The sequence below is a fragment of the Eschscholzia californica genome, unplaced genomic scaffold (genome assembly GCF_041429995.1).
Source record: "Eschscholzia californica isolate CP2 unplaced genomic scaffold, dmEscCali1.0.p SCAF_4, whole genome shotgun sequence".
In the NCBI taxonomy this organism is placed as follows: Eukaryota; Viridiplantae; Streptophyta; class Magnoliopsida; order Ranunculales; family Papaveraceae; genus Eschscholzia; species Eschscholzia californica.
The window spans coordinates 54,591,175-54,603,275 of record NW_028238461.1 but is presented as its reverse complement, the minus strand read 5'-3'; the positions used below and the strand labels follow the sequence as shown (position 1 = coordinate 54,603,275).

Below are 12,101 nucleotides of genomic sequence, written 5' to 3'. Positions count from 1 at the left end.
TCTCTCTCTCTCTCTCTCTCTCTCTCTCTCTCTCTCTCTCTCTCTCTCTCTCACACTCTTGGGTATTAAGATTTTTCGGCCACGATGCTACTTCTTTTTTGTTTTAAGGAATCTTCTAGAGACTAGAATGTCGAAGGGATGGGATTGGCTAGATTCTGGTGTGTTTGCTCCTTGTATATATAGTTTTGTACTACTAATTTTCTTTTGTTGAGAGTTTTATTACTAATTTGATACATATGATTTATCAATTGGATTTTGAACATATTTCATCAAAATAAAATATTGGATTTTGAACGTTTTCAAAATACTCAAACTAAATCAATGAAGTTCAGTTTTTGATTCGACAAGACAGACATTTTATAAGGCTGACAAGGGGGACTCTCTGGGCATACTCCCCCTCTCATGACAAAGCCGTTTTGATCTTTTCACAGTTTTTATTAAACTAAAATACCCTTGTCATGTGAGGAGGAGTTTACCAGAGAGCCCCCAAAAAATTTTTGTTTTACTTTTGATCAGTCCAATTGGTTTGTAGGTATGTGTAGACAGGTCCCATATTATATTAATGTACTTGTTATTGACCCAACTAGGTTAAGTCCCACTGTTAGAGGGGTGGGTTTAACGATCGAGTAGACGAAAAGTGGGTAGCTAACTAATAATGACCAGCTTAGCTTATGGTCCCAGACAACTCATCATGTCCCAGTTTCTTGTGTGCCCTAACTCAGGCTCAGGCCCTCAACCAACTCAATAATAATGAGAGTAATAACAAAAACAATACTTAAAGAACCGGCATTACTATCACATAATGATTTTCTAATATAATTTTCTCTTCCTAATTTTTTTGGTTATCTGATAATTTTAAAATCTTCCCTTATGTAGTAAGTGTTACAACTATTTATATGTTTTATGAGTAAATAGTTGGAATGTTACAGCGAAATCATTAACTTATTTAGAAAACTTTTACTAATTTTCTAATTTTGATATAGAAAAATAGTTTCACACTTTATTTTTTTTTAATGGAAAATATTGTAAGAGATTTATATTCATTGTTTTTTTTTTTGAGCGAGATTTATATTCATTGTTAGTATGAAGGAATATCAACTAAAACTTATGATTTCATCAAAAAAAAAATAAAAATAAAACTTATGTTTTATAGTCAAATACAAGTAACAATTAATTAGTAATTAGTAGTATTTATATGTACGTAACAAATTGACTTTTTCTCCACCAGAGACTTGAGAAATGAAGCATCTTATTTCACGATTGGGATTTTACGCGTATAATAAAGATAGTTAGTTAATAATTAAATATATGGTATTGGAGGTAAGAACGCACTACTACTTTCTCTTTGACTTTTCGATATTATTGAGTTAGAATCAAGAAACATTCACCACCGAACATTGTCACTCTGCCAACGGCCAAAATTAGAATATAAAAATGCATACTCTCGTCTTCTCTTGTTCATACACACGACAGTACTCCTTCACATATGGCAATGATATATTTATTCTATTTATACGCCCATCTTCATAGTTTCATAAATTTCAGAGTGTAAATTCCTATTCATGTATCAAGGTGGATAGTTGATAGCATAACAATGGAGGAAACGCTAACTAATGTAGATAACTATGGAAGAATTAGTGTTTTTTAAGGTATGTTGTTGTCTCAACTCTCAACTGTTACTAGATTATATTGCCACTAAACTGTTTTATTGTCTTCTAATATGTTAATATGGACAAAAAAACAATTATAGTAATACACAACCATCTTACTTTGTTTAAACGTTGGTCAATATGGAATTATTGGTAGTAGGTAGTGGTAGAACATTTCTTAATTAAGGTTTCTGTGTTCATCCAGTCATTAACACATCCGCTACCGTCTAGTCAATTATAAAATATTGCTACTTTATTAGTAAGTGAAATAATTTACTGACTAAGAAAATTATCGATATTGACAGACAATTCAGATATATAAAGTTATATTAGTACATACTCTTGAGATCACTGTTCGCCTTCATCATTCTTACTTGAAAAAATTGATGAGAAAGCCACCTTCAAAGTTATTCGGTTATACCCAACTTTTGTTTTTCCATCATAAATTGTCTTAATTATTTTTTAAAAAGTAATTAAAGAAAGGAAACCAAAATCAACTAATGCTCCTAATCATCATCTAATTTATAATGGCAAGTTGGAGAAATAGAAAGTGAAAAAATGTCTCTCTTTTCGTCTTTCTCAATACATAGCCGTTGGAATTTAACACGTGTAAAAAATCTAGCCAATCAATTTTCTCTCAACCTCATCTTCACTTTCCCAATCAGAATATCTCTTTCCACTCTGTTTTGTTTCTGTTTTTAAGTAGAGTTCAGACAACAACACCAACCCTCTCTCTCTAACTTTCTCTCTCTACTTCTTCTTCTTCAATTCCAGACAATGGGTTCTGTCAATTTTTAGCAGCAATGTTGAAGTTTTCGACTTTTTTGGTCTTCTATCTTCTGATTTTTTTGCTTGATTTTCATGGAATTAACAGTGAGAAAACAGAATTTGATTTTGGGACATTAAGTCTTAATAGTTTGAAGTTACTTGGAGATGCTCACTTGAATAATGGAAGTATACATCTCACTCGTGAGCTTCCTGTTCCAACTTCTGTCTCTGGTAGGGCAATTTACAGTAAACCCATCAGATTCCGGCAACCAGGAACTCAATTTCACTTTTCATTTTCTACTTTCTTTTCCTTCTCCATTAATAACTTAAACCCATCTTCAATTGGTGGTGGATTAGCTTTTCTAATCTCACCAGATGATCAATCAGTTGGAAATCCTGGTGGATTTTTGGGATTAAAAGGGGTTTCTGAAAAAGGGTTTGTTGGAGTTGAATTTGATACATTAATGGATTTGGAATTTCATGATATCAATGGAAATCATGTTGGGTTGGATTTAAACAGCTTAATATCTGAAAAAGTGATTGATTTAGATACTATTGAGGTTGATCTCAAGAGTGGAAATCTTATAAATGTTTGGATTGATTATGATGGGTCAACAAAATTACTCAATGTTTCTGTTTCTTACTCAAATCTTCAACCTAAAAGTCCTCTTTTTTCATTCAAACTTGATTTGAATCTGTTTGTGAAAGATTTCATGTTTGTGGGTTTTTCTGGATCAACTCAAGGAAGTACAGAGATTCATAGTATTGATTGGTGGAGCTTCAAATCTTCTCTCACTACAGTTTCTGGTTCTCCTCCATCACCTCCAACAGCAAGCTTTAATGGGTCAACCCCATCTCCTTCACTAGCCCCTTCTGATCCTGTTTCAAGCTTAAACACCCCAGAAAAAAACCCTAATTCAAAAACATCATCTTCCTGTCATAATCAGCTCTGTAAAAGAAAACCCATGGCAATTACAGGTATAGTAATCGGTGGAACAATTTTTCTAGCAATATTTGCTTGTTTTATGATATGGGTATTCTCTAAAAGAACCAGATTCATCAGAAATTCAGATTCTTTATCTTTAGATATAATTAAAACCCCCAAAGAGTTTAGTTACAAAGAGTTGAAATCTTCCACAAATTGCTTCAATTCATCAAGAATCATTGGTCATGGTGCATTTGGAACAGTATATAAAGGTATAATCCCAGAAACTGGATCAATGATTGCTGTAAAAAGATGTAGACACAGTGGAGGTGAAGGAAAGGCTGAATTTTTATCAGAGCTATCAATAATTGGAACATTAAGACATAGAAATCTTGTTAGACTTCAAGGTTGGTGTCATGAAAAAGGAGAAATTCTACTTGTTTATGATTATATGCCTAATGGAAGTCTTGATAAAGCTTTATTTGAAGCTAAAATTCCATTATCATGGACTTATAGAAAAAGAATTTTAATGGGGGTTGCTTCTGCTCTTGCTTATTTACATCAAGAATGTGAAAACCAGGTAATTCATAGAGATATTAAAGCTAGTAATATAATGTTAGATGAATTTTTCAATGGTCGATTAGGCGATTTCGGATTAGCGAAACAAATCGAACACGATAAATCACCTGATGCAACAATTGCAGCTGGAACAATGGGTTATTTAGCTCCTGAATATCTTCTAACAGGAAGAGCTACTGATAAAACTGATGTTTTTAGTTTTGGAGCTGTGATTCTTGAAGTGATAAGTGGAAGAAGACCCATTGAGAGAAACAATGAAGGAGTTGGAATTAGTACTAATTTGGTAGAGTTTGTGTGGAGTTTACATAGAGAAGGAAGGTTATTAGAAGCTATTGATGTTAAAATCAATGGGGAGTTTGATGAGAGAGAGATAATGGGAGTGATTTTGATTGGATTAGCTTGTTCAAATCCTGATCCAATGGCTAGACCTGGAATGAGAAATGTTGTTCAAATGCTTATGGGTGAAGTTGATATTCCAATTGTTCCAAAATCAAAACCAGCTATGTGTTTTAGTAGTACTGCCCATATTTTGTTGAGTTTGCAAGATAGTATTTCAGATTGTAATGAAATGGTCACAGTTTTCACTTCTCCTTCTTCTTCTTCAGATTATAGCTTTCATGGTGGTGAAAAAAGTCTAATAGGTTAAAATTCTTTCACTATAGCTATTTGTTTGTAATATCAAGAGTAAATATATTTATTCATTTTTATTTATTTATTTATTTGTTTATTTATGGGGAAATGATTTCTTGGGTTGGAGACTTGGAGTTAGGTGTTAATGTTTTCTTGTTGGTTGGTAGAATGTCTTGTTGTCCATGTGAAGGAGTATATATAGTTGATCTTCAATCTAACCTGAAGAGTGAGATTTAAAATATAAAAAAAATCTAACCTAAGAGTGCAATTTAGAGTTTTTGTTTTTGTCTATACCCAATTACATTTCATTCATTGTAAAACAAATGAAGAAAGTTAGAAGAAAAAAAGAAAGTTAGAAGAAAAAAAAAAGACGGTGAAAAGAATTTGGGTCATAAAAAAGATGTTTTTGGTGCATCGGACTATAATGTTGTGGTATGTTTAGCTTTTTATACTATGGTGACCAATGAGTATGTTCAATTCAAAGAGTTGATATGGCTTGTAGCCTTGTACAACATACGATAGGTGCCATCCATTTGCTCACAAATTAAGCCCCCTACGAGCTTGGCTCGGTCAATCACGCTTGACCTCAACTGGCCACCCCTTTACTTGATGAATAATAGGAATTGGAATTAAAAGCTAGATTGTGGTTGAGAGATCCATACCGGAAGATGAAGAGCTCGAAACGATCAAGAACTTTTATATGCACACAAAAATGAGAGAACTGAACTAGCATCTAGTCTGAATTTGTCAGGGAGGAATGACAATACTCAAAATCCAACTCCAAATATAAAATCTTCTATCCTCAAATAATTCATTTTTAGCTAATGACGATCAATGAATTTAGTTACATTTGGTATGTTTTCCTCTTTCTCTCTCTAATCCAATAGAGAGGAGAGAAAGCACAAAACTCAAAAAAAATTAAAGGAACCCTCTCTCTTTCTCTCAGTTTCTAAAGGAAAACCGTTTCATATCTAGTCGATTTCTTTACCCTTCGCCGGAACCCTTTATAGTTTCTTTTATAGCATCTCTCTCTCTCTGTCTCTCTCTTTTACAGTCAAACCGTTCGTGGTGTTGATGGTGGTGGTGCGAAGGGGGTCTATGGTAAGATTTGGTGGTGTTTAGTGTTGGTGATGTGGTGGTGGTGTGGTTCTGCGGTGGAGTTTAGTGATGTGGTGGTGGTGTGGTTTCTGCAGTGGAGTTTAGTGATGGTGATGTTTTGATGATAGGGGTGGTGTGGTGGTGGTGCGACTGGATTTTTGGGCAAGATTTGCTGGTTTTTCGAGAAGGTGTTGTGGTGGTGGAGTGGGCTCTATGGGGCGTTTAGTGATGGTGGTGGTGGTGGGATGGTGAAGAATGGGATTGATTAATGGTGGTGGTGGTGGATTTCATGGTGTATTGTGGTGATGGTGGGGGTATGTTTTGTGGTATGAGATGATGGTGGTTTTGTGGATGGCACAGGGTGGCTTCTTCGTCGGGACAGTGGGTGCTCGCAGTGGCGGCGGTTTTCAGTGATGGCGGCGGTTTTCTGGCGGTGGAGCGGTTTTCCGGTGACAGAAGCGGTTTTTTGGTGACGCTGACGATTTTTCGGTGATGGCAACTGTGGTTCTTTTAGTATTAGTATAGTTATTTTGTCGACCGTTAGGGTCTTTTCATTCTCGATCTTTAGGATCTTTTCATCTTTCGACCTTTAGGGTCATTTTATTGAGTCGGTGTCTAGTCAATTTCTTTCTCTTAATGAGGCACTTTACATTAAAGGTATGTAACTCTCATAAAATTTTCAGAGGAGAGAAATAAGAATTATCATTCATGTAACATTGTAATTTATTCACTTACGAATGAAAATGGTTTGGCGTGGTTTCATAAAAAAAAAAAAAATTAGTTACCATTTTTATGTTAGGATTCAGTTAAGACTATTAAGAGAATTTGTTATGGTACCCATTTGTAAGAGCATCTCCAATGCAAAACTTAAAAAAAAAAATTCTATTTGGCTTATGTGTTTGAGTCTCAATTGAGATTCTCTTTCCTATGTGGCTAACTTGAGTGTCTCTAATTCAAGTCCTTCTCCAATGCAACACTCTAAAAAACTCTAATGGATACACATGTCACACATACATTTAATAGGAAAAAGTGGTTGAGAAAGAAAGACTTTCTATTGGTCCAAAAATTAAATTTGATGACTAGGACACTTAAGACTCTCAAAAGAGATCTCAAAAATAGAGTTTCTAGTTGAGACATCTTAAAACTTAATGCTTCCACATCATCGTAAGTTGCATTGTATTCCTAATTTACTAAGACTAAGTATTAACCATAAAGTAAGGAAACAATAACATTAAGTTTCCATTAGCTCTTTGGTTGGAATGATTGCTTATGACGGTAGTGACCCCGGTTCAAACCCAAGAGATAGCATAAATTTTAAATTACACTCTTAGTTTTTATGGCTTTACTAGGAGTGCTTGGAAATGTTATATATTGGTAATATGAAACTTTTGAATTTAAAAATGATAATTATATTTTTTGTTGAAAACCTCGTATGTTTTTTTTTGTTGAAAACCTCGTATTTATCATCGAGAAATTTAAGTTTGAGAAATAGATCAATCATTCACATTAGTTGGACAATAAAAGAAAATCGTGACTCGTTAAGCAAAAAATTTAATCTCAATTTTTTTTTATTTAGAAGACATTCTCGAGTGATGAAAGTAAAATGAGGTTAAACAAAATCATAATTATTTTAATTGGTGGTACTACTCTTATTTCAAAAAATATATATAAACAACGTCTCTTAGTATAAATGTAAAATTTGAATAAATTGTCAAATAAAACAACTGAGTTCGTATTTACATTGGCCCCCCTTCGTTTTTAGTTCTGCTTCCGTCCCTGAACATAATATTACTAGATTATCTCTATGTAAAAATATCTATTACAAAAACAAATGATTGGTCATCCTTTTATACATTTATAACAAATTTATGATAGTATGTCAAATGTTTGATACTTTATGAATTAGTATTAATCTATATGTTTGATACTTTATGAATTAGTATGTCAAATTTATGATAGTGTGTCAAATGTTCGATTTTTATCCACACGATCCTCTCAAGAAAGGGGTATTTCATTCTTTTTCTTTTTCTTTTTCTTCTTCTTCTTCTTCATTCTTCTTCTTTCTTATTCATTCTTATTGTTAAATTTTAATAATTAGTGTTCTTTGTCTCAAATCAACAAAAATGACACTCGTATTTCATCCATAGACGATCCTCTCAAGAAAGGGGCATTTCATTATTCTTCTTATTCAACTTCTTCATTCTTCTTCATTCTTGGAAGTTCAATTTTAATAATCACCATTCTTTATCTCAAATCAACCAAAATAGTACTGTTATTTCATGATCCTCTCAACAAAGGGGTATTTCATTCTTCTTCTTTTTTATTCATTCTTGTTTGTTAAATTTTAATAATCAGCATCTGGTATCTCTTTTATTATTCAAGTTCTATCGACTTAATAAACAATTGCTGAGATATATAATTTTGTGTCTGGCTTAAATTAATTAGTTTTCCAACATTTGGTATCATAACCTTCATTTCGCTTTATTTGTTAGTATTTAATAATAATTTATAATTTGTCATATTATATAAATTCTAAGATTTATTATCTTGATACATCATCTCAATTTAGATAAAACAAATAATATTCATACTTTATGATTGCCTCTCGGTAAAAATATTTGTTTTCAAAACAAAATTTTGTTGGTCGTTCAATTATTTTAACTTTGGTATCTATAACAAATTCTAATAGTATATTAAAATTTTGATACTTTACGAATTTGTGTTAATATATATTTACTAATTAAATTCAGATATGTTAAAATTATAATTTTCTTAAATTGTCTCGTATAATCTTAAAAATAAAATTTATTTTATCAAGTAAAAAGAGATATTTGGACACAGAGAGATGTAATATTTGAACATAAATTCATGCTTTTAAACTGATACATAGTTGTATGTATTTATTTATGATTTATTTTCTCTACTAGTGTACATAATGTAAAAGTAAATGCTAAACTAGATGTATACAATGACAAGTTCATATAGATGTGCGATAATAAAATGTTATTTGTTAAAATGATAAACTTAAGTATCAAAGAATGAGTTTGGAACATGTCTTGAATATTATTTGAAACATGTCCCATTCCTAAGGGCTAAGAGCATCTTCAGTGAGACACTCTAAAAATCTAATTGTCAAGTGTCACTAAAGATTCTCTTTCCTAGGTATCAATATAGACACTCTAAGGTTGTGTTTGATTACAAGGTGAGGAAAGGAAAATAAAAAGAGAAAGTGTTTTTCTTGAATGTCTTTATAATAAATGCTCCCACGCCATCATGGAATGTCAAATAAAATGTCCTTGGAGAAGGTTTTTTAAGAAAATCAATAAAAATCCTAAGTGACACTCTAAGTGTTAGAGTTTCAGTCTCTCATTGGAGATGCTCTAAGCTCACTTTTGGAGTTATATATATAAGAGAGAGAGAGAGAGAGGAAAATGTTTCAACAATTAACTTAGGTTAATAATAATATTTTCTTAACAGTAAACCGTTTTGGGTAGCGCCTCCTCCATGGGGTAGTTACCGGTCCACTTTTGGAGCATTTTCAGGCGGTTTCTTTACTTTTTATCAGTTTCTAGGTCTTGTTGTTTGTCGGAGGAGGGATCCCTCTTCCGAAATTTCCTCTTTTTAGTTTGTATGGCCTTACTTTTAGTTCTATGATAAGGAAATTCTGAAGTAGACGGAGAGGAAGAGACGAGGGAGATGAAGACTCCATTAACAACAACTCCATTGTCGGGTGGTTTCATCACGACACAAAGACGGTTTTGATGAAGATTCAAATACGATTTTTATGAGACTTTCTCACTCTAAAAACGGTTTCAAAAGACGGTTTTGAAGGTTCATAGTCGATCTATTCATGGTTGTGTTTTGTGGAAAGGAGAAGATGGACTCGGATAAAGTTCGTACATGAACTACAACGAAGAACTGGGTTAAGAGAATAAAATCAAACAACGGGAATTGAATAAGTAATCTCTTCATCGGATTGGTATTGATACTAGTATCATTATCTTACTACTTCTAATTTTCAATTTTATTTGTATAATATTATTCTATGTTGTCGACCTTTAGGGTCTTTTTATTCTCGATCTTTAGGATCTCTTTTGTCGACCTTTAGGTTTTTTTTTTTAGTTTGTGTCTGGTCAATTTCTTTCTCTTCATGACACATTTTACATTCGATAGTTCTATGAACTTATCTTATGTAACTCTAATGTAGTTCTCAGATAAATAACAATTATCATTCATGTAACTTTGTGATTTTATCACTTACGAATGAAATATGGTTTCGTTTGGTTTCAAAAAACAAAAGTATGTAAGGTTAATAATACTCAAAACACAAATATTTGTGGCATTTAAGGGTCTCTTTTAAAAATGATACAAGAATGAGATTAGGTTAATCAAAAAACCCTAATCTTAACACTCATTAAAGAAATGAATTCTAAACAACAAACATATGCCTTTTTTTTTTTTCTTCAATGAATCTTTTCTATTACAATTCACAAACAAGAAACAAAAGGAAAACTGTAGAATTATAAAAAAAGAAAAAGAAAACTGTAGTAGCCCATGGGGTTTGTCTTCAGAGAGAATTCAAATAGAATTAAAAGTGTGGTGGAAACTGTAGTAGAGGGTCTTTAGCCCTCTTTCTCTCTCTCTCTCTCTAGATTTTGATTCTGTTCCTTCCTTAATAGAATTAAAAGTGTGGTGGAAATTGTTCTTTACAACCCAATCTTCTATTTCTCCAGAAATAATTTTCTGAATCAAACTCAAATTCTCTTGAAATTCTTGCTGATTCAGATTTACACCTCCTTAAAACCCTAGGTAAATCAAAACCCTTTCTTATCTTCTCCAAATCCTCTTCAAATTTACTACTTTTAGTTGTTGTTATGATGCTTGTTGAGCTTTCAATTTCTTCGCAATTTTCTTCAATTTCTGTTTCTTTTCTCGACTTGGGTCTTTGTTCTTCTTCTTCTTCTTCTTCTGTTCTATTAGTATTATCAAAGTCGAGTGGAGAACCCCATAATAGATTAGCTAGAGAAGAAGGTCTATAATTCTCAGATCTGCTTCTCATCAACAATAAAGTATTCTTCGGTGGGGAAGTTGAAATTGAAACCCTAGTTCGTCTTACCATCTCCTCATCACCCGCGACTCTGTAATTCTCTGTTTCCTCATCTTCTCGTCTTGACTCCAAATTCTTAGCTGATTCTTCCATTATTTCTTCTACCTTTCTGTGATAAACCCCAAATTGAAGGCACAAACCCCATCTTCTCCAAACAGATGGAGACTTTTTTATATGAGAATCTATTTTCCCACAAAAGCTAATCTTTTGAATCCAACCATGTCGATGTTTACTAGTAGTGGTGGGGGTGGAAGGGGAAGAACTTTTTTTAGGTATTTGATTTGATTTTGTTACTTCAACTTGACCAAAACAAGTGACTTTTGGGGAAGATGGTTCTTGGGTTTCGCTGGTTTCATTCTTCTTCCTAATGAAAAGAGGATTTAAACGAGAACTACCTCCTCTGCTTTTGCTTCTCAGAGACCTTGTTAATGGAGATGGGAACTTGTCTAATCTACTTGGACTTGTTATGGGTTGTGGAAATAACTTCATCTCACAACAACAATCTCTCGCTAAAACTATTGATTTTGAAGGACCCTCATCTTGTTTCTCTCTCTAGAACTTGTTTCTCTCTCTATAAAACTCTTTCTTCTTCTTCTTGGGTATCTATTCTTGTCTGGTCTGACTAGTTATGAGACTTTTGGGGTTGAATGAATTTTTGCAATGTTTGTTTGGTTTAACAAATTCTGACTTCTCTGGACTTGTCTATTTTGGAAGAATTTTCCTTATTTCTTCCCCAATCTTAGACCTTTTTTTTTTATTATTTTGAGAAAACTTTTTTCCTTCTTGTTTATGTGAAGTGATTGTGAGCCGTTGGTTTGAGATGCAATATCTGAGTTTTCAAGAAATGTGGATTACACATTTTTTTTGGCTCACTTCACCAAGAAGCTAAAAGAGAGAAGAAGAAAGTTCACAACAACCTCCATTTAATGAATTTTGTCCTTACTACTTCATTCTCCATTAAACACAAATACTATAATGGTTTCTTTATTAACTTTAATCTAATGTTGGTTAGCTAATAAGTTTCTCTATTTGTATCTGCGAACTTTACGCAATTTCCTATTTAAGTAGTTTTCTAGTTGTGGAACTAAGCGTAGATCTCCTTTGTGCAATTAGGGTAAGGAAAATGTTAAAGTTACAACAGATTTTGACAAAAGATAGTTCCCAGCTGATGTGGCGGTTGTGGTTTGAAACTTTGACCAAATCTAGGGTGTTGAGAGATGAATATCACAACTGCCGCATCAACTGGGAACTTTCTTTCGTCAAAATCTTTTGTAACTCTAGCATCTCCCATTAGTTAAAGCTAGGAATGAAACTTCCTTATTACTCTAAATTGATATAATACTAC

At 32.9% G+C, this 12,101-nt stretch overlaps 1 protein-coding gene and 1 pseudogene across 2 annotated transcripts; one reads left to right on the top strand and one right to left on the bottom strand.

Annotated features, from left to right (window-relative positions):
* Window positions 1-2,038: 2,038 nt before the first annotated feature.
* On the top strand, window positions 2,039-4,697 carry LOC147546320 (L-type lectin-domain containing receptor kinase VIII.1 pseudogene; annotated as a pseudogene). Its single transcript, XR_015223378.1, has one exon. The product of XR_015223378.1 is annotated as an L-type lectin-domain containing receptor kinase VIII.1 pseudogene (transcript).
* Window positions 4,698-10,079: 5,382 nt separating this feature from the next.
* LOC147546319 (uncharacterized) lies at window positions 10,080-12,082 on the bottom strand. The gene has a single exon (XM_086636828.1). It carries the CDS (start codon window positions 11,243-11,245, stop codon window positions 10,331-10,333), a length of 915 nt encoding a protein of 304 aa, XP_086492954.1. The 5' UTR covers window positions 11,246-12,082; the 3' UTR covers window positions 10,080-10,330.
* Between the last annotated feature and the right edge of the window lie 19 nt (window positions 12,083-12,101).

What these genes read in the sequence shown, in the direction of transcription:
- LOC147546319 (XM_086636828.1), bottom strand. Translation starts at nt 11,245, where the DNA reads ATGAAGTTATTTCCACAACCCATAACAAGTCCAAGTAGATTAGACAAG.